The sequence below is a fragment of the Camellia sinensis genome, chromosome 1 (genome assembly GCF_055761805.1).
Source record: "Camellia sinensis isolate YWXY chromosome 1, ASM5576180v1, whole genome shotgun sequence".
Taxonomy (NCBI): Eukaryota; Viridiplantae; Streptophyta; class Magnoliopsida; order Ericales; family Theaceae; genus Camellia; species Camellia sinensis.
Genome location: NC_138961.1, coordinates 141,344,699 through 141,368,012, shown reverse-complemented (window position 1 = coordinate 141,368,012; position 23,314 = coordinate 141,344,699). Strand labels below are relative to the sequence as shown.

The 23,314-nt window shown below is 36.6% G+C and overlaps 2 protein-coding genes across 2 annotated transcripts in view; one reads left to right on the top strand and one right to left on the bottom strand.

Moving 5' to 3' along the window:
- The window catches only part of LOC114290536 (5'-3' exoribonuclease 4), a 29,107-nt gene extending 11,823 nt beyond the window's left edge, over positions 1-17,284 (bottom strand). The window contains exons 1-15 of the mRNA XM_082885557.1: positions 16,910-17,284; positions 16,691-16,793; positions 15,289-15,365; positions 14,954-15,145; positions 14,568-14,687; positions 14,393-14,455; positions 14,127-14,264; positions 8,358-8,522; positions 8,090-8,167; positions 5,489-5,566; positions 2,829-2,873; positions 2,562-2,609; positions 2,389-2,457; positions 1,717-1,812; positions 1,260-1,330 (exon numbers count right to left, since the gene is read on the bottom strand). Of these exons, the coding sequence (XP_082741683.1) occupies positions 1,260-1,330; positions 1,717-1,812; positions 2,389-2,457; positions 2,562-2,609; positions 2,829-2,873; positions 5,489-5,566; positions 8,090-8,167; positions 8,358-8,522; positions 14,127-14,264; positions 14,393-14,455; positions 14,568-14,687; positions 14,954-15,145; positions 15,289-15,365; positions 16,691-16,793; positions 16,910-17,113 (1,547 nt within the window). The 5' untranslated portion in view covers positions 17,114-17,284. The remainder of the gene's footprint in view (positions 1-1,259; positions 1,331-1,716; positions 1,813-2,388; positions 2,458-2,561; positions 2,610-2,828; positions 2,874-5,488; positions 5,567-8,089; positions 8,168-8,357; positions 8,523-14,126; positions 14,265-14,392; positions 14,456-14,567; positions 14,688-14,953; positions 15,146-15,288; positions 15,366-16,690; positions 16,794-16,909) is intronic.
- Positions 17,285-17,917: 633 nt separating this feature from the next.
- Positions 17,918-23,314, top strand: part of LOC114310599 (serine/threonine-protein phosphatase 7 long form homolog) — a 30,011-nt gene continuing 24,614 nt past the window's right edge. Inside the window, exon 1 of the mRNA XM_082914867.1 lies at positions 17,918-18,059. The gene's annotated coding sequence lies outside the window, so the exon portion shown is untranslated. The remainder of the gene's footprint in view (positions 18,060-23,314) is intronic.

Here is a 23,314-nt window from a genome sequence, read left to right as displayed (position 1 = left end):
CCCAACACTAGTCACCACCCGCCAACATTTTCCACCACCGTCTTCCGCCGCCGCCGCCACCACCACCACCACCACCACCCCCACCCCCACCCACCACCCACCACCCACCACCACCCGCCTGCCACCACCACCACCACCACCACCACCTACCACCCACTCGCCACCACGACCCCCACCCCCTGCCACCCGTCATCCACCTGCCGCCACCACCACCCACCCACTTGCCGCCACCACCCGCCACCACCACCACCACCACCACCACCCACCCGCCGCCACCACCCATCACCCGCCACCCGCCATCCACCACCCATCTGCCACCACCATCCACCCACACGTCACCGCTTTCCACCACCGTCTTCCGCCGCCACCACCCGCCACTTGCCACCACTTTTCACCACCGTCTTCTGCCGCCGCCGCCCACGAACCCGCCACTTGCCACCACTCTCCACCACCATCTTCTGCCACCATCACCCACTACTTGCCACCATTTTCCACCACCACCCGCCATCATTTTCCACCACCGTCTTCCGCCGCCGCCACTCATCACCACCCGCCACCACTTGCCATTTGTCACTCTTTTTTATATTTTTAAATTTTTTTAAACATTTTGTCTAAACCAAACGGGTTTGTAGTTTATGTTTTTCTAAAAATAAACAAAAATCAGCTTATAAAATTTTTGTAAATATAAACTAAAAACGTAAACGTTACCAAACAGGCCTTAGACTATCTTTTAAATCCCTAATCCACCAGATCTGAATGTGGCACAGCCTACATAAGTCTCCATCCTACATCATGACACTGTTGGCTCACTACAAGTTTGTTGTGTATATAAATGAAGGGGTGAAAAAAATATTTCCTTGCCCAAAAGAATGGACTTTCACCAATTGCTTTTTTTTAGATCCTTGTGTCATCCAATTGAACCACCCTTTGAGCAATCACATATGAGTGAAAGAGCATGTATGTTCTCTTTCTTTCCAAGAAGTATGAGCGAATGATTATAAGAATTGTGTGACAAAATTTTCGTTGAAAAAAAAAAACCAGCATCACTGGTGAAGAGAAAGATTTCTTCCTAATTCCACATCATTCAAAATCCCAATCACACTCCACAAATGTCAGGCAATATTGCAAAGTTCGAGTTGCCAATCATCTATAATATGTTTTATTTAAAAATAATAATAATCTTTTCTACTCTCAGTTATCCAGGTTCCAGAGCACAGTAGCAGAATCTTAACCAAGAAGGATGAGAATGCAGCACATACCATTGCCAAGAGCATACTCCTTCGTAGTAATAATGCATGACCCAACAAATCCCTTCTATGTATTTCAGGACCTACATAACATGTAACATAAGTTCACAAAGGAAACACAAGGAGAAAATATAATAAAAAAAACAAGACTGCAAGGAATTAATTCAACAGAAGTGGGCAATCACATATTCAAGACCCAGCAGAAGAGTGAAAAAAGAAAAAGAAAAATATCAGGAAAATTTACAAAGTAAAAAAATAAATAAAAATTTAATTAGTACAAGTGAAATGAAACCTAAAAACATCCACCTAAAATATTTATTATAAAACAGAAAACACAAGGCTTTCATGTTCAAGCAAGGGCCATGAGCAACTTTTCTAGTTCAATCAAATGATACATCAAGAAAGAGAAAAACATGTAATAGGAAACTGCAATTTCAAAATCATACAGCGAGCATTTAAAATTCCTTACCGAATGTCTACGAATTTTCTCACGATCATCATCTGTTTTAGCCTCAAACTTTTCAGCATAGAATCTCTCCTTCCATCCCTCTTCTCCTAGTTTAACCTGACAAAGCAAGAGAGAGGACTTACAGGAATGCAGAAGCTATGTCTGGATGACAGGAATGGGAAGCAGAATCAAAACCTGATTCTAGGGTTTGCATCATGGATGTATTCAAGACATGGAAGTGATTCAGGGTTAAGTACCCAAAGAAGAATAAGTTTACCAAACTAAATAGGAATCTCAAATTTTTAGACTAACTGTTGTTTTGGGAACCAGCTATTTTAATAGGCTTTTTAGCTTTGTACGAAAAGATGTGCAGAAAAGTAAAGAGAAGAGTTGACTTTTTGGTAGTGGCTTTTTGGCTAAAATAGCCTATTGCCAAACTTAAGCATAAAAAAAAGGTAGGCCCACAATATTCAGATTGCCTTCACTTTTCCATATTCAATTCTTAACTAGTCAAAATGCTAGAATAGCATCAATGATAGAAATCTCAATACTTGTAATGGGATTCCTGGTGATGAGATATACATTTCTTATTTTCCATTTTGCCACGCAAACAAGGCAAAAGAATTAATTGTCATAGTAAGAGTAAATAACCCAATAAAAATTTTAACAAAAAGAAGAGGAACTTTAAGCAACCTGGTCGATTACAGGATTTGCATCATCAGTTGCACAGTTTACTGAGCTTTGCATCTTCTTAACACAGGACTGATTCAATAGCAATTATAGGACAAAGAATTTCGATAGATCAAAGTCATTTTCCATCAAAAATCAGAAATCAGGACTTCAAAATTTGAATAGAAGATGCTCACACGACTAGAACGTCCATGTTGAGACCAAGTCTTCCTTTCTTCGAGCACCTGAATAAAGAACAGCAGTAAATGATATTCTCTTAGCCAAGCCAGGAAATAAAGATATTGTGTAAATTAGACCTTATTCTATGGGCACTAACAATGATAATATAACAACTGCTGGACTGATTCGATGGCAATCACAGGACAGAATTTCAATAGATAAAAGTCATTTTCTATCAAAGAAACAGAAATCAGAACTTGAAAAGTAGAATAAAAGATGCTCACAGGTCTTGAAGAACGTCGAAACCAAATCTCCCTTTCTTTTTGCACCTGCATAGAGAACATCACTAAATGACATTCTAGTTGCCAAGCCAAGAAATAAAGCTACTAAGTACGTTACACCTCAGTCTATGGGCACTAACAATGATAATTACAACTGCCTGATTATTGTGGCAGTCCACTATGTTGTGTTCTTTGTCAGATGGGCTCTGTTAAATGTGTTAAATACCCGTGTCACAAACTCCCTGTGTGTAAGGATATAGGATATTGGATATTTTTCTGACAGGTCTAGTTCATTATGCACCCAATAAGCATTTTTATTAATTCATTTTACGATAAAACAATTCATAGAACTTCCATATTATGCATATATGCTATATGTCACTTTCTAAAACCTAAATTTTTAAGAATAAGCTTTGTGTGGGTACTAGCAAATAAAAAAATTAGTGGGTCAACAACTTGTGGGTACTTAATATTAGACCCACAAACTCTCTTTTTTCTTTGTTCACATATATAGAGGGATCCACCTTAGGAGTTCGCTTAGGGCCCAACACAGTCAAGGCCTGACTTGGAAATAAGAGATCTTTTGAAGGTGTTGAGACTTTGATTCGGTGCTTGAACAGAACAGTGCTTATTTCCATGTATTTTTGGCTAAGGAAACTTTTTCTTTAATCTCTTTTGTTGATCTTTTGGCGGATTTGTACATCCCTGTAGATCTATAGAATATTTGTAGAAGTAGAGATTTTTGTCTTCATTTGAATTGTGCCCCTTATTTTTTGGAAACTATGCATTTGAGGTCATTACTTATCACAAAAAAGAAAAAAGGAAAAAAAAAAGTCTCTCCAACTACGTAAGAGGGAATGAGTGGAGAACCCATTTGATTGTAGAGAAACATTTCAATTTGAAGATGATATGTTTTATATTTAATTCAATAAAAAAATTATTAGCCTAGTTTAGTTAGTTTTAAGGAGGTATTTAATAGTAGCAGTAGTCGTCGTCATGGCATCATAGGTCTACCCACTTCGAACTGGGTCTCTCTACCATCTTCTCTTCTATTTTTATTTTGTTTGAAGAAAGGATACGCATCAATTGACATTAGAGCTTTTGTTCCTTGCTGATGGCTACACCACTTGACATCCTAGAGTCCATGCAAAAAGATTTACAAGAGACCAAGGCACCTTTGTTGAATGTAATGGAAACAAATAGTAAGATGAAAGAAGAAAAGTAATTCTCACAATGTTGATGTTGTTCTCCAATGACATGTGAGTATTAATGAAGACTACAATTTTTCTTTTCAAAATTCTTTTCTTGGAGTAAGATGAAATAAAAGAGTGCTTTACCAACTCCATTGGTTTGAAGTCTTTTAAAGAACAAAATCACAATGATTTTCTACTTACAGAGATATGTCTTGCCCTCAAGCTTGATCTTGAGGAGGTTGCAATGAAACGTTCTACATTTTCATAAAATTTATTCTATATTTACCAAACCAAGCCTCAAGTCCCATCAAATCGGGTCGACTGCATGAATCCTTCTTTTCCACTCGACTCTATCCAAGGCCATTTCGTTAGCCAAATTAAGAAGATTCATATCTCTATTTATTACACTAATCCACGCCAATCTAGGTCTACCCCTTCTCCTGACACTACCATCTACCGTCACTCTATTGCATCTCTTCACTGCTACCTCTGTTAGTCTCCGTTGCATATGACCAAACCATCTCAATCTATTCTCTCTCAACTTATCTTTTCTATCGGTACTACTCCTACCCACTTTCGATTATACTCATTTATAACTCTGTCTTTTCTAATCTTGCCACACTCATCTCAGCATCCTCATCTCAGCAACACTCATTTTATTGACATGTTGTTTCTTAGTTGCACAACATTCCGTCCCATACAACATCGCTAATCTAATAGTCGTTCTATAAAACTTCCCTTTTAGTCTAATGGATACTCCTTTATCGCACAGTACTCCAGACGCGCTCCTCCACTTAAGCCACCCCGCCTTAATTCTGTGGACCACATCCGCTCCAATCTCTTCAAACGTTGTGATAATCGATCATAAATAACGAAATGTTCAATCTAAAGTAGTTCTTGATTCTCAATCTTCACTTCTCCTCTGCTTTCATTCTATATTTAGTAAGTTGTAATTTATGAATTATTGAGTAGTAGGAGTCATGGATGTTGTAATTTAAGTTGGTTTCTAAGGTAGATATCTACTTTATAGGATCATGGTTTGAGTCAATTAATTATACACCCATCTTTTTTTCCTATCTGCAACACATTAATCTTGTATTTAACAATGTATTACAATAGAGAGGTAATTGATAGTTTTTACCAACTTCTTGAAGTTTTTGAGGTCCAGTTATCCTCAAGGGGAATCAATTAGATGTCTATCCCCTTGAAGTGGGTCCCTTCACCATCTTTTCCTCAATTTCTATTTTGTTTGAAAAAAGGGGAATCCGCATTAGAAGATGTATTCTACCCTCATGTTTTGGACTTTTAAGTTAACAAGTTCATCTGCAAGATCATCTTTTGCTTAACAAAAACAAGTGTAGAAAAGGATGAAGTGCATAGGATTGCCACAATCAAAATGGAAACCAATCAACTAACAAATTTCAATTAGAGATTTAAGCAAAATAATATGCATAAATTTGCATTTGAAACCTGGCTACGTTTCCTGAAAATTGCATCCTCATGACAACCAACAGCTTGTACAAAGTGCTCCACGCGTTCCAAATTTACCTACAAATTGAACAAAAAAAGAGAGAACATAAGTTGAGAAGTAAATGTATGCTGCCGAAAGTTCTCAAGATTCACAAATAAAAAATAAAATAAAAAAACAAACTCATGGACTCCATTCCTATTTTCATATATTCCATCAAATAAGAAAATCTAATAAATAATGTCAAAGAAGACCCTCGATCCAATCCTATATAACCTTTACAATAATCGAACATAGGATTGCAATTTTGAGAAAATAAAATCAAGAAAATGATGAAGGATTTCTTGTGGGAAGTCATCGGCGAAGAGAGAAAGAATCATGTGGTGAATTAGGAGGTGGTGTCTCTACCCAAAGATAAAGGAAGTCTTACAATAGGCAACATTATGGCAAGGAATAATGCTCTGCTAAGAAAATGGTTATGGAGATTTCCCATTGACTGTGACTCCTTATGGCATTCCATTATTAAGAGTAAATATGGAGTTCAAGCTAGTTGTAGGGATTCTCTTGTGGTTAATAGAGGGAATTGCCGGTCTCCATGGAAATGATTCTCTCGTATCCTTCCTCTCTTTTCCTGATTATTGTCCTTGAAAATGGGTAATGGGAAAGAATTCAGTTTTGAGAAGATGTTCAGGCAGGCTAGTCTTGTTCTTATGTTATGTTCTAAAATTTGTAACATTTGGATCATTCTCGTAATGTCTTCATTACTTTCTTGGCTTTGTCCCATTCAGCACCTTTCTTTTATAGAACTTTAACTGTTTTTAGAAATCTGAATGATCATAAAGCAGTTGAATTATTTTCCTTGTTAACCGTCCTTGATAACCTCTCTTTGAGACATAATGTTAGTGAGTCAAGGATACGGTCACTTCATTTCTGGGGCCTCTTCTCGTGCAAGTCTTTATCGGACAAGATAAGTGATAATCTTTGTTTCCCATTTCTCTTGTACTTTTCTTTCCTAATAATATTTCTTTTGTTGCCAATCAAAAAAATCTCATACTTACTCCATGTAGAGTTCCCAGCCAAAGAAACAAGGACTTTGGCTAAAATAGCCAGTAAGACAAAATGTCACATCCTACACATCAATCAATCACTTTTTCTCTCACAACCTCCTATTCAACTACAAAAAAAATCACAAATCATCCCAAACACAACTTTTTTTCATCTCATAAAATAGCCAAAAAGCCAATTAAAATAGCCAAGTTCCCAAACGAAGCCCAAAGAAGAGGTACACTAATTCTTTTGTACCTTGCAATGAAGGACAAGGTGACAGCCTTGTTGTATCCTTAACACATGAAACACCAATTGGGAGACAATATTATAGACCACTATAAGGAGTTCATAACTGACATTAACGGTCTATGATATTTTATTATGGAAATTGATTAGAAGATAGTGATGAAATACTGGAATGAAAAATGAAGCTATTGTATTAGTTCAAAATGCATAGCCAATGGGTAGGCCCAAAGTCAGATAATAGTTGTATTGCTTCAAAATACCATAATATGAGAATGATTAAGTATTTCTTTGCTCAATCGTATGATCAAGATGCTCTAGGTTATGAATCTGAACATCCTGCTTGATATTAACCTTTTTAAGTCTCTAAATCAAAAGTATTTAGGCTGCTTGAGCTAGGCTTGAAAAGTTAAGAATCTCTTTTTTCCAGGATATAGTGACCATAATATCCTGAACAATCTTGAATTAGCTTATAATTGAACCAATCTTGATCCAATCTTGAGTACCTTGGTTGACTTTGCACTATTCGGGTGATGAAGCTCAGAAAATTGAAAGCTTTACAAACTTCAAAGACAGACTGAGCTCAGCAACTTTATCACACACGAGACCTCAAACATCTAAGTAATCCAATCTTGATCCAAATTCAAGTAACTTTGTTCATCCTGCAGCCAGTAACTGAGAAAGACCTGACTGTATCTTTTTTGACCATATGGTTCAGAAATTTAAGTTTTTACTTCAAAAGTAAACGCTACTTTAATCATGTGAGGAGTTCCAACTTCAAGGCAAAAGGCAAATCAAGATGAGAGTAAATTAATGTGAAAAAGGGCACTCAAGGATATTGACAATATTACAGATTCCTGAGCAAAATTTCTGTGAGGAGACAAGCTAAATAAGAAAAAAAATAAACCAGTCAATCTTCATTAGTGGGATGAAACAGACTAGACTAGCTGATTAAACACAAAGTGACGGAAGAATCTCCAGTCAACTTCCTGATTTAATGTTCGTTAAGGTATTTAACTAATGAAAGGTCATGTGAGAAGACTTTAATTGAAAATCTTGTTCTGCTATATAAGTGATTAGTCAAACAACCAAATTTTCAAAATGTTAAAAAATTATTTCACCAATAATTTTAAGTTCAAAAGCAGAACACAAGGAAAATAGGGGAAATAATTCATAAAAACAAGACAAACAAATTAGACAACATGTGCTAGAAGAAAAGCAAGAACAAAGTTTGTGTGCATGCCAATTCAAACATGTATGCCATTGTCATAAGATCGAGAAGAATGAAATTGCCACAAAATCTAGTTAAATACCTCAACAGAATTAGTCAGATAGCCACCCATTTGAATAAATTCCTTCTTGTAGACAACCATTAGTAGATCAATAGCCCCCTATAAAAAATGGATCATATGGGAAACATTTAGCACAAACTACCAAATAAAAATACAAAATGATGAGTACAAATGAAGTGTAGTAAATCAAACTTGATACATTGCAAACAAGTGAAAAGTACCACAATTTACTTTTAGAATAGATAAATTGAATTAACGCAAATGCATTAAGATTCTCAAGAATGCCCACCTCAGATATCTCCAATGATGGCACATGAGGTAGAAAGTCATTTCCAACAAACAAGCACATGAAGACAAAATCATCAATTAAACGTTCCAAGTCTGCCTTTGCTGTTGGATCTGGTATTCTTAAGTCATGGACTAGATAGTCTCTGAGTATCCATACATGTAGAAACTGAAACAGAGCAACACAGTAAAAAAATTTAATTATAGGGCACTGAAAAAGAGGTACCATTACCATCTTAAATAGCAGGAATCCATAATTATATTTGTACAACACAATTTTATGGGAACAACTTAGAAAAAACTAGCAGAAATGAACGATGAGATGGGTTTCAACAGAGTAGCACATGAAGGCATGCATAAATACACTGATATACACAAATTAATACCAAAATAAAGCAAAAAAGAAGAAAATTTATTCAAAGCAGTTCAATGTATCATTACCATTCTGTCATTATATTTTTACCAATAAACGATTAAAATATTATAAAACACCACTAAGAGAAACGAACAATGAGATGGGTTCAATGGAAGATTCTAACATCACTTTAATGAAAAAAAAATTCAAATATATTTACTTCACTTCTTACTTATAAATGACAACCCTCCCCCTCCTTAAAATATTTTTCTTAAAAAAAAAAAAAGACTAGCGAATAGTTCATAACAAATACATGTACTTCGCAAAAAAAAGGTTTGAAAATTTTTCAACCATGTTTTTCAGGTTAAAGTCAGATATTTTTTCAGTTAAAAACTGACATGAATTTTTTTATTTTAATTCAAGTGATTAGACAGATTTTTTGAATGGTAAATAACCACAAGAATAATATCAACCACACCAAAGAGAAACCACATTTTACAAGGAAAAACTCCAAACTCGGGGAAAAAAACAATAGATGAAATTGAGGGTGGTAGTTAGGAAGCATGGACACAAATACAAAAACAGACAAATATATTTCAAAAATGAGACAAATATGGACACTGCGGGGATACAACCAAAAACAAATTTATTTGCTATTTATATAAATATTATATCCATAAACAATAAAAAATATTGAAAGCTAACACTAATTTAACATAAAAAAACAAACCGATTTAAATATGTCAGAGGCTGGATATGTGTTGCGTCAGGCACCAGGGATAGTTAAAAAAAAGTCAGTCTCAACTTCACAATTGTGGTTACATATGTGTTGCTTTGTAGATGGTTTGATATGGTCCTATATTTTTAAATTCAACCCTCATATTTTTAAATATTATAATACGACCTTCGAAATTATCTTTGAAAAATTAAAATAAGACCCCATCATGTCAAAAGCATGTCCCTGCATGTCTCCCATTGTGTCCCTTGGAAAAAAAGAAAATTTATTAAACAAACATACCACATGTTGTGCCTCATACATGTCGTTGCCATAGTTATCAAATCAAGAATCGTATCATGAATCAAAGTCCTAATTTTGTGAATCGTTAAGATTCCATACAAACTATAAAAAACAATGTTACACATCATATATATGAAAAAGAATGAAATAAATTGATTTTGGCATATGTTATAAAGTGATTCTTATACACGGACATGGTTATACTATCTAATGGGGAAGACTGTGTCTTCAAATCAAGAGATGTGAGCCCAAATCCTACCAAATATAATTATTCAACAACCATAATATAATATCTCTTCATGTTCAAAAAAATGGACCTAGGAACCTTATATAGAGTATAATATGAAAAAGAATTTAAGTAAAACCTTTTATTTTGAAACCTATAACACTTTTAAAGAGTTTTTAAAAAAATTGTCAAATCATTAGGTCTGACTGACTTGACCAATGTAATATTGAACCATATTTATTTCACTAAAATGGCAATGGATAATTTATGTGTGTAAGTCACAAAATATTTAGAATAAGTAATATGACATTTTTTGGAGGGAAAAAAATGAGAAAAAGACAAAGTATGTGTTGGATCTAATTGGATCCAATTAAAAACTCTTAGATCACCAAAATAAAAACAAATCAAGTATAAATATTAGATATTTTTGTACCAAACACTTAGAAATAGTTTTATGTTGTTTTCATTTAAAAATAAGTAAAAATACATTGGACACAATAGTTTTAAGAATTCCATCATAAAATCGTGAATCATGTGATTCACGTATAGATTCATATCCATTACTGATAAGTTGTGAATCAAATCGTGAATTGAATCATAAAATGTAAAGATTCTAATAACAGACGTCCCCAAATGTCGGTGTCTCATATGTATCCAACATAGCTACACCACTTATTTTGAAGTGTTACTTCATTGGGTGGGAGCTCACTTCTTTTGGATTTGGTGAGCAATTGGCTTTGGGTTCTAGTCTCCATGAGAGCAACTAGTGACAGAGCAAGAATTTTTGCTTAGGCGGGATATTACGACAAAATATTGGTATTGGGTCATATTGATATAGTTTGGTTCAGTTTCATAAAAAATAGGGTAATATTATACAAACTATCAGCCAACAAGAGTACGAAAATAAAAATACAAATTACAAATAACATAAATATAATAAACAAGATGTTTTCTTAGATTTCCTCATGAAGCAAATAAAGAATCAATATATATTTGTGTTCAAGTCAATGGTGTCTCAAGTTCATTGAAAGAACAATGGGGAACAATTTTAACTTAATAATTCAAACAACTAATCCATTGTTTAACAAAATCTCAATAATTTTAACATCACAAATGATCTTATTAATAACATAAAAGTCATATTTTATAGGGATAATTGCAGAAAAATAGTATCAACTCAAAATAATTGCAAAATGATGAAAGTACAAGATAGACTGGTGCAATTTAATGCATAAATTGCTTGTACTTCCATTATATTGCGATCATTTTGTGTTAATACCATTTTCCTACAATTGACCATATTTTATTTAAGCATACAACAAAAAATTAAATAGATAAATTGTAAGGATTTGTTGAAAAAGATAAAAGAAATAGGCTAAAATTTTAACAAATTTAAAGGATATATATAATTTTAGAGGGGGAAAATTGAAAGATATTTTTAAAATTAAAACCTTTTAAGTGTAATTTTCAATAAGTTGAGGGGCATGTGCCTCTCTTAGGCATTAAATGGCTCCGTCCCCATGGGGCACCATGGTTCCCATCCACCTCTACTCGCTAGGAAGGACCTTGGTATATAGAGCTAGGATCAAGCCATGAGTTTTCCCCCATATGTTGTAACCTCATTTTTCTAGGCCCATCTAAGCCCATCCTTTTTGGCTCTCTAGCAAGTAAAGGGCTCCTTTGGTCGCCTATGTAGGATTGTTACAGTTTGTTGCCCCCTCTTTCTTCACTTCCCTTTTTTTATCAAGGAAAAAACCTCCACTAGTAAAAGAATGTAAGTACAACTTATCAAGATCTAGATGCACAGATCTTACCTACACAATACCTAGATGCTATCCATACCAACTAATCTCCAATACTTGTACCTTCAAGCACACATGTCTTTACTAGCCATGTCAACCACACATACACAATGCTCCAAGAACACAATCAATCTACATGCTACCACGCAATCATAATCAAGCATTCAACCTTCTAGATCCACAAAGTCTTCTATGTGCTACCCCTAGAAATGATGGTACAACCTAAATATATATATATATATGAATGCAGAGCAAACAAAGGAAACAATTACACTCCCTCACTCAAACGATTTAGAAGATCAACTCAATCTTTGCAAACCCTTCTCTTAAGCCTATGAAAAATAAAATAAGCAGGAGTGTAACCCAGGCAACGATGTATAAGTCTTAATATATAGTAATCGAAAATCCTAAGACACTAAGAAGTTACATTTTCAAAGAAATCAGTTCCTAACGCATAATATTATGCATATATCAAGTGTTTACATGATTACCTTTGTGTTCGAATGGATAAGCTTTGGTTGCAAAACAAAGCTCCATGCGTTAATAAACCGAAGAATCATTGTTCAAAATTGGAACGAAAACAATAATGGTTTCGTTAGTAAGAGGAAATCAATTCCAGTAAGCTTAGCATTGGAATGAACACCTTGAGTATTCGAACAATCATCGCTTTGGAAAATAAATAAATAAATAAACGTCACTTAAAACAACATTTTTGTATGACGGTACATTCGTTCATTCAAAAGCGAAAGTGATTTCTCATGTGTTGATAAGTACACCACACATATGTACATGGTCCAAATAACTAAGTCCAAGGGTCCTATAAGGCAAGCCCAATCTAATCCACAATCCAATACTAAAGTAAGGTCGTCCACTAAAAATAAACCCAACCCAAACACAATCAACATAAAAAAACTCTATATGATGTAAATGCAATGCATAAGTTTTTGCATTTCCATGGTAGACAATGAGAATTGCCAACACAAAAATGACCAAGTAGCATTTACACATTATTCTTCACATACTATTCATGACATACAATATGGAGAATGTTTTAAAAAAAAATTTAACATTTTTGTAACATTCTCCTTCAGTTTAAAAAACGTTGCAAAATTAAATAAATAAAATTAATGCCAATATATATATACACACACACACACTAAAATAATGTATCTTAACCTTCGAATCTACAAAAAAAATAAATAATAATAATAATAAATAATTCTTTTACAAAATGGCCAAACAAAAATAAAGATCCCAACACAAAGGCCCTGTTTGGGATATGGCCTTTTTGGCTAAAATAGCCAATAAAGACAAAATAGGCTAAAATAGCTAATAAGACAAAATGTCACATCCAAACCATAATTATTTCACTTTTTCTCTTACAACTATCAAATCACTACCAAAAAAAACCAACTATCATCCCAAACACAACTTTTTTAGCCAAGCTAAAATAGCCAAATAGCAAAAAGCAAACCAAAATAGACAAGTTTCCAAACGAGGCCCAAAAATAAACCATAGAAAAATAATGTATCTGCAAGAGAATCTAGTTCATAGATTTATCTAACTCATCACTTTATTATACAAAATAAGAAAACTTAACAGAACAGATATTATGTAGAAGAAGTATCATAACATTCAACAAGGCTCTAATGTTGCTCTCTAGGAAGCATGGGTGCGGGTGCGATACAGGGTACATCGATACGGCAAATTCTTTAAAAAATAGGGTATGGATAAGGCTGGGATACGCCATTTTTTTTTTAATTTTAAATTTATAGCTAAACATCCAACATACAAATCAAAGTTATATTATCAAAACTAAAAGGAGAACAGCTTGTCAAAAAAATAATATAATTCTTTCTTTTACTTTTTTGATAGTCTAAAAGAGGATACAAAGTAAAGCAAAGCCATGACTCATGGGTAAAGGGTGTTGGAAACAAATTACCTAATGATTTTTGAAGTTGAAAAAAGAATAATAAAAGTTGCAACAAATTCTAGCAACTGCACACAACAAAAAAAAAAAACAAAACAAAATCCCGCCGTACCCAGCCCGTACCCAAATGTATCTGCAATACCCAGAATGTATTCAGCATACCCGGTACGCGTACTACCGTACCGGTATGTGTACCCGCACCTAGTAAGTGCTCGGTACTCATACAGCACCATTTTTGGAGTACCCTGCTTCATATGTTGCTCTGATACCATTTAGTCTCTAAGCCACACCAGTTGCAAGTTCTTTCTACTTTTGTTTCTTTGTAATACTAGGTCAAATTCATCATACTCATGCTTGATCAGCTGTGATTTTTGCACCAAAAAAAAACAATTAAATTAAGTGTTTGTATAGTGTAATGATAAAAAATTAAGAAAAAACCAACCTGAAATTTCAGCCTCATGGAATAGTCTTGTATGTACTTGCCAGAACCCCCCTGCTCCGACTCCTCCCTTTGTTTCTGTCTACTCATCTTCTTCCTATCTCTTCGACTATTATCATTTGTGTTTTCTTTGCGGACATCCTATATCATGGAAAGAAAAAAAAAAAGGAAAAAAAAAATTCAGATTGCAGTTGCTTTAAAAGAAAAACTGTCATTGACTTAAATAGTCATTGCAAAGAGAAGACCAGGAAACTGCCTCATGCACAGACCTCTCTTAGAATTGAGAAATGGATTTCATGGGTAGCCAATGCAAGCATGATCAAATCTGCATCCTAGAATGACAACATAAAAAATGTAAATATAGATAACTCAACCAAGTACAATCTGCAGTTGAATTCGCTTATAAGGAAAAAGAAATAAAAAAATAAAAAATAAGGCAAATACCAATCCATACAAACAATGCCTCGTGTTTGGATCAAATCCTGGAAGATTTCTTTGTAAGCGGATGTAAGACATTATCTTATGCTCCCCCTCACCAGGCACATTGGCATCAGAGAGAATTACCTGAAAGATCCCCAGCAAATTCAGATCATTTTAACAGGAAAAGAAACTAATTCTTTGTCGATCTTAACAGAAAGAATGTTCTGCCTTGAACCTCAAAACTTGAATTTTTACTTTCTTTTTTTTTTAATCAGCAACAAAACAAAGTAAAAAAAAAAAATCTATTTGAGAACATGCTGAGAGGACACAACCCTCACAGTCAGATAACAAGGAGAAAAAAATTAAAAGAAAAGGAGACAGACCCAACTACCCCAAAACTTCAAGTTTACCTTGACTCCCCTCCACCCAGGATCCATATTCATCCTCAAGTGTACATAATATTGAAGAGCTGATGACAGTAATGACATGAATTCAGTTCCAGGTGTAATAACATTTGAATCCAGCTTTTTAGTTTGCTCCAAAAGAGCCAAGTCTTCCCCTTCTGCTCCATGAACTCCACTCAGCCCCTCTGTTCTAGAGGCCTGATAATAGTCAAAATTTCAGTTTTTTTTTCCTTTTGGAAGAGGGTACTAGTAACAAGAGTATAAAACTAACAAAAATCAAGAAGATCACTTAATTACTTATCACGTAAATTTATTAAGGTTATGGAAGCCATAAAACTTACTTCATCAGCTGCATCCTTAGCAGCTCTGAAACGTCTTGCTCGTTGTTGATTCATCTTAGCACGTGGTGCAACACCATCTGTGCACAATGACAATGACACTAACAATCAGAACAAGCAGTAAGTCATGCAATATTCCCAAAAATAAGACATTTCCAAGGATGTCTCTAGGCATCCAAGCCCTACAAGTAAGATGATGTTCCATGTTTCTAGTTCAAGAGAAAGTCAATTCCTAACTAGGTCACTAGGTTGCAGAATAGTTTTGCAATCAGTCAGGAGCCTGAATGCTCTGTCCTGTTGCAATATATAGCAATAAGGAAAAGACATCAAAACCTCAAATCTCATAAATTTTTAGGGTTTAGCATGAAGAAACAAAAGCTTCTTATGAACTGCTCGTATTTCAATATATGGCTTAGGTCAAGGGAACTCTCTTTTTTCACTTTTACTTATTTTTAAAAAATAAAAATAAAAGAAGAAGAATTTTAGTCTCATCTACTCCCATAGTATCTTTGACTCCTTGGCAACCGAATAAAGGCAAAGTCTCAGTATAGTACAAAGTGAATGCATGAACAATACAAATCTCTATTTGAGGCATGATAAATGATCAGAAAAACTCTACATTTGAAGATCCATGCATGACCAAATGTGAAAAGATTTTCTAAAAAATTGTGCACACATTAGATGGCCCACTTCTCAAAGTTTGGAAACATCCATCAGCAGAAAAAAAAAGCCAACTCAACAAAGCCTTAATCCAGCTACTCTGTTTGGCTATATACTTTTCTCCACTTGATTCTGTGTAGAGCCCTATACACCAGGAGAACATAAAAAACTTTTGGTGATACTTCAGGATGTATTTTTCCTGAAATTTTCAGAGCTGGTTTACCGCAAAAGCAAGTTCCTTCAATGCACATTGTTGCAATGAAAATCACTCCCATCAGTTAAAGGGGAAACACAAGATGAAATAAAAAGTATTGCAGAACAACTACTTCAAATGGGAATTAAACAAGAGAAAAACAAAAAAGATGGGAAACTCAAATTGACTTTTCAGGAAGATTTTTGTTGAAAACACGTAAAAAGGATTGAAACATTTTTTTTTTTTTTTTAAATTTTGGCTAAAACATCTTCTCAATTGAGCTCAATAGAAGCAATCTGTTTAGTTCAATTGAATGCCTTCAGCAAAACAGAAAGATTCAAAATTCCATTTTCTATTCTAATCCAAATATTTCATTGCAACCAAATGGACTCTCAGAGCAGAATAGAGCACAAATATAATTCTATATTTCAATGAATAAAACATAACAGAGTACAAACTCTTGAAAAAGGGAAAGGGGAAAATATATATATATATATATATACACAACTTTTGTTTTCAATAATGGTTCCTCTACCAAACTAGTCCACTCACCAATTGCCATATAAAGAAGTTTTCGAGGTCTAACGATCGAGAAAACTCGATCTATGTACTTGAACACTGCCTCGAATACCTCCTCATACGTCTTCGGAGCAGGCTGTACAAAATCCATACATACATACATACATACATACGGTTAAGAAATAAACTATAAATATACATTTATATGTAAAACTAGAAAAGAATGAAATTCATGAGTAGAAGAATCAATACGAGGCCTTCAGGGTGGAAACAGGGATGGATGATTCCATTCATATCAAGGTAAAGATTGTCGAATTCAATGTCATTAGGGTTTGGTCGACTTGAATCTAGGGGCATTGAAACGCCATTGACGATGATCGGAGCTTCTTCGATGACGTCGGCGACAGCAAGTGGGTATTTATCGACCAGCCAACGATAGAATGCAGGTATCCCCATTGTGGCTTCGTGCGTCGTCTCTCTCTACAGCTCACAAGATGAAGACGAAGATAATGCAATGCGCGCAGCTAGGGTTTTTGGTTCTAAAAGAGCCGTCTTTAAAATATGTCATCACCACAGCCGACTAGGTTTTAGGGTTTTGTCATATTTTTAAGTAGGGATGAAAACTGGGCCAATTTCCCTCTTTGTGTCATTTTGAACATTTTATCCCATTTTAGGGTGTCTTTTTTTCTTTATTTTTAAAGTAAGGTAAAAACGATTTTTCTAATGTCGTTTTTTAAAAATCGATTTTCACAAAATCGTATTTATCGATTAAAATAATAATAAAATTTGAAAATAGAAACCGACTTTTTTAAAGTCATTTTTGATTAAGATTTTAATTATTTTGAATTAATTAAAAACGGTTTTCGTAAAACCGTTTTCCAATTAATTTTTTTTTAATTTATATTTTCAACATAAATATTTTTTGGTCAAAAATTTTTTTTAATAAAAACCGGTTTTAGAAAAACTGTTTTTGCATTAATTTTTTTTAAATAAATATTTTATGACCAAAATTTTTTTTTAATAAAAAACGGTTTTAGAAAAGTCGTTTTTGAGAAAAAATTTTTTTAAAAAAACGGTTTTACAAAAGTCGTTTTTTGACCAAAAATATTTTTAATAAAAACCGGTTTTAGAAAAGCCATTTCATTCCTTCTTCTCCCTTACGAAAGCCGTGTTTGATCCAAACCATTTTCTTCTCTCTCTCTCAGCCGAACAAGACCGACGACGAAGAGGCCGTGTTTGATCCAACCCATCTTCTTCTCCCTCTCTCAGCCGAACAAGACCGACGACGAAGAGGCCGTGTTTGATCCAACCCATCTTCTTCTCCCTCTCTCAGCCGAACAAGACCGGCGACGAAGAGGAAGCACACCACCGGCGGAACACCTTCATCAAACACCCACTTCAGGTTTGTATCGCATAAATGAGGGATTTCATTTTAGATTTGGGATTTTAAATTTTGAAATTAGGGTTTCAGATTTGGGATTTTAAATTTTGAAATTAGGGTTTCAGATTTGGGATTTTAAATTTCGAAATTAGGGATTCAGATTTGGGATTTTAAATTTTGAAATTAGGGATTCAGATTTGGGATTTTAAATTTCGAAATTAGGGTTGTAAACTTTTCATTCAACAACGCCAAAATTTTTTGTATAAATCCTGAGTTGGTTACAAACCCCTTTTCTCGTCAATTCCATGATATAAAAATGATATTTGTGAATAATTTTTCAAATTAATTTGATAGGTTGTGATCATATATATGAAAATAGTTTCCATGATATTTTAAAGAATTTTGTAAGATTGACGAAAACTTAGTTAATATTAGGAGCTGTAATGATGAATAAATCAATCAAATGCCTATATTTAGATGAATAGCATGATGATTCCAACCATTTCTTCCTAATAACAAGCCAATATCTTATTGAAGACCTAACAACCACCTTCAAAATGAAGTATGTCTTGAGATTTATCATACAGAATGTGATTGAAATAGAGATTCAAGGAAAAGAAAGTGAGAGAGAGCTTACATGTGCAAATGTAGTGTACGGGGAGGAAATAATTCTCCTCGTATAATCCTGTTGACCAAGTCCACGCTCCTCCGTACGACGTCGCTTTATCACCTGAAAACACAAACGTAAGCTAGCCGGCGGGTGTGTGCCGGAAACCTCTCCGATGCCTAAGTCAGAAAACTTGACAAATAGACAAAGCTCTAAGTTCTCAGAATGAATTGTGTTCAATTACCTCCTCCAAGGTGATGTTTATGGGCTTTTATAAGTTTCCCGTGGCACAATCCTGGTAGGACTTGTATTTCTCCATGCAGAGTCCTCCTAGGATTCATACTCCTAAGGATAATGCTTATCCTTTTACACCCTCCCCCACTGCTTAAACCAAGTGGGATGGTTTTCACTTTGGCCGAACTATTACATGACCGAAGTAAAACTGGCTATACCGAGCCACAAAGAGCCGAACTGTCCTTAGCTCGGTCTTCTCCTCTAACTTCTTACCTCGGCTGCCCCTGTTCAACCTTGGTGTGTTTAGATCAAACTTCCAAGTAGCAAGCTCTGACCGACCTAACCATAGTATGTCACGACCGGACTAAATGCAAGGTCGGACTTACTTCAAACTGCCACCGGACTAATTCTGAAACCAGCCTACCCAGAACATACTGTGACCGGACTAACTCTGAGACCGGCCTAACTCCAAGTTGCCTCCGGACCGGAGTAGCTTCACTCTTCCTTGGGCCAAAGCAACTATCCCTTCTTGAGCTGGAGTAACTACACTTCTCCTGGGCTGGAGTAACATTGCAGCCTTTTTACTTAGTCCTTCGCGTTTTGGGCCTCAAAGCCCAACTCGCAGCTCGGCCCAATTTTTCCCAAAAATTACCCTCTCAATTGCCCCTTAATTCCATCTGCGCAACATGATTGGGATTACCAGTCTACTGGCCGAGCTAGAGTTTATTAAGCCTTTCTAGCCGAGTTAAAAACCCTTTAGCCTCTCCAGCCGAGCGAAAAACCCTCGGGCTCTCCAACCGAGCTAATTTTACTTCGGGCTTCACTATGTCCGGTCAAAACGTCTCTTCAATCACAGCGACTGTAACGCTTCCCCTTCCAATGACACGTGGCAGATTCTGATAGGCTGAGGACGGCTGTCACGCCGTCTTTCGTACTTCGCGAATTTTGAACAGTCCCGCCCAAATTTTGGGCAAAACCCATCCCTAAGGCTAGGTCTTTTCACTTTTGCCATTTCTTCATCTTCTCTCTCCGCTCTCTTGCTGTTCGTGTTCTTCTTTTTACTGCAACAGATTTTCAACTTCAGTCTCTTCTTCTTTAACCTGGTAAGCAAATCCACTTTCCCTTCATGTATTTTTGCTTTCACATTTGTTTTATGCATCTGTATATCTTGTTTCGTGTGCTTTTTGCAAACATTTTGTCCATTTCTGGTTTGCTTCTGTATTTTCATGAAAAAAACCGTAGAACTTGTACGTGTATGAACTGTTATGTAGAAAAACCAGTCTTAGATCCAAAATCACATAGCAACCGAACTAGGATCCTGTTTGCCCCAAATACGTAGATCTCTGTAGTCAATAGCCGAACTAGAGCTTGAAAGTTTCAAAGGGTTACCAGAGTCTGACTCACTTTAGCCGAAGTAAGATCACCGAGTTTTGAATATAGCAAACTAGTAACCTCGGTTGTCAACTGAACTAAGCTTTTGGGGCCAAGCCGGCTTTCTTGGTTCCTAAACCGATCTCAGAAAGCCGCCCCTAGAGGCTTAACCGAAGTAACTCTATTCATACTGCAACCGATTTAGACCTTGGGGCTAAACCAGCTTTCTTAGTTTTTTAGACCGAACTCAGAAAGCTGCCCCTAGACGTTAAACCGGTCTACCGAGCAAACTGCTCAAACCGAGCTACCCAACCTTTTGATGAACCGAGATAGAACCAGTTTTTTGAGGTCGAAGTAGGGCTTTTATACCTTGCTTTTAAATTGTAGCACGGTCCGTTGATCAGTGCTTTAACCCCCCTCTGTTTTTTTACTTTGCAGACTTAGGTTACCCAGGCACTCCTGTGTGCGCTCAACCGAGCTACTGAGCACGATTTTTGCACCGATATAACTTATAAGTAAATTATACATCAGATGGGTAAGTATAGGTATCTAGTTGAGACCCCAGGTGGCATGGCCGAATTTAGGAAGGACTACCAAATTCCAGATGACGTCCATCTGACGTTGGCCAAAAAAGATGTTATTCCGTGGGAAAATGAAGGTTTCGTCCCTTTTACTCTTCAATCCATAATAGAAACCGGACTACGGTTTCCTGTCCAACCATTGATCTGTGAGTTCCTTAGGCAGACTAGGTTATGCCCCACCCAACTGTCCACCAATACATACCGTATTATTATGGGAATAACCGCACTAAACCACCAAACCGGTTTAAACCTTGGCCTTGCCGAAATATTCCATCGGCTCGAAAGATGCTGGGTGGGTCTATTACCTTAGGATCCGCCGCCGCCGAGAGAAGATAGTTAAGTACACACCGGACAAAGACCTTAATGATGATGACTTCTTCTGGGTCTCTGGGAATTTTGAGGATTTTCAAGCCCAAATTCCTGGCCGACCTATAAATTGGAAGAAGGGAGAACCTGGTAATTTAACTTCGGTCTTCTTTCTTGTATGTTATCTCGGTTTTTTAGTCTATTGACCGAACTAACACTTCTCTTTTTTTCGCAGATTTCGCCCATATTCATTCCTTATATAGTTATCCAAACCTTGCAATTTTGCGAGCCGCGCTACGGATTAAAGAAAGAAGTTGGGCTAAGCTTCTGAACTTTGAGCCGACCTACCGGTACAGCGGTCGCCGAAAAGCAAGAGTAACTGACTTTCTTCTTGAAGAAGCCCCAGAGCCGGACCCAAACTTGCCGCAAATAAGATTAATTCCTTTAACTGCCGAAGAGGAAATGGCCAAGAAGAGCAGAGTAAGGGCGCTTCTGACCGAAACAAGCAGGGCCGAAGTACCGTCACCAAGCCAAACGCAGCCTGCCGTTGTGGCCCTCCCCTCTCAACAACCGTCTTCATCGCGCCGAACCAAGCGCGCCCGAACCAGCGAGTCCGAACCAAGTTTGGTTGATGAAGATGAGACTGTTACTCCACCAATCTTGCCACCGAGCCCCCAACCGGAACCTACCGACCGAACTACCACCACTTGGGTACCAAAATTGACTTTTAAAAACCGAGATGTCGAGGATGCTGAATCGGTTGTTGCCGAAAAAGATCACGAGTTGGCCTTTAATCTAGCTAAGGGAGTGTGCCTCTCCAAGGATATGGAGCACCACAGAAAGCAGCTAAACACCGAATTAAAGTCCATTCGGTCTGCAACGAAGTCCATGATCCTGGTATGCCGCTCTGTCCATTTTTCTGTCTAATTTTGTTAACTTTTATCTCGGCTCATGGGAAGTCCTCGTTTTTTTGCCAGGCAATTCAAAAAAACTACAATACTCACAAGAAGGTGCTGGAACTCAGAAAAACTGCAAGGGATGCTGTTGCAGAAGCCGAAGTGAAGTTGGCCGAAGTAGAAGAAATCAAGAAGCAAATGGCCGAGCTTCAAGCTGAGAACAGCAGGCTGACCGGACTAGTTAGTTCGGCTGAGGCAGAAAGGCAGAAGACTGCCATAGCTCTTAAGGACAAATACCTGCGCGAGCTGGTGAAGCTCGAAAGAAAGAAGGATGCTGAAATAAAGGAGAAGGTAAAGGAAGCTGACAAACAAGGCTTCAAGAGGGCAGAGGATGCTTATGCCCAACAATGCAATGCTGCCAAGGAGCTGTTCTTTAAGTGCGGCTGGAGGGGAGCCGTTGAGAAGCTCGGTCATGATCCTCAGACCGAGGTTTTCAACCCTCCAGCCTACTTTATACCGAACTCCCTGATGGAATATGCCAAAGCCATGCAACAGCACTTCCTTGAGGGCTCAGACGATGAAGACTCTGATGAAGACTCTGCCCCTGAGGATACTTCGGTTGTGAATGCAGATCAGGTAGTTCGGTCGGAGCCCATGGTGGAAGATCTAACTATTGATCAACCAAGTGAAACCGTGGCTCCGGCCGAAACCATTCTTCCTTCTGAAAACGTCCTTGCGCCCGAAACCGGTCTTCGGGTTGACGCCGATGCTGCCTTCGACGCCGAGATCGAAGATCTTTTTTCTTGACTTTGTACTTTTTTCTCTATTTTTTGTTACCTTGTCTTTGTAACCGGGTTGTGCCCTTCTGTAATGACTTTTTAGTGAATGAAAAATTTGCTTCAACTCTTATTCCGGTTGTGATATGTATGCCTGTGCTTTGTAATGTCTTCTAATTACTTCAACTGTTATTACGGTTTTGGCTGGTTAAAATATGCTTACTAGCCAACCACTCTTTAGCCAATATGCTTACTTCGGCTGAGGAGTACCAAGTGTTGGTTTATTCCAGCCAACCACTCTTCAGCCATGCACTTACTTCGGCTGAAGAGTAACAAGAGTTGGTTTATTCCAGCCAACCACTCTTCAGCCTTGTACTTACTTCGGCTGAAGAGTAACAAGAGTTGGTTTATTCCAGCCAACCACTCTTCAGCCTTACCCTTACTTTGGCTGAAGAGTAACAAGAGTTGGTTTATTCCAGCCAACCACTCTTCAGCCATACACTTA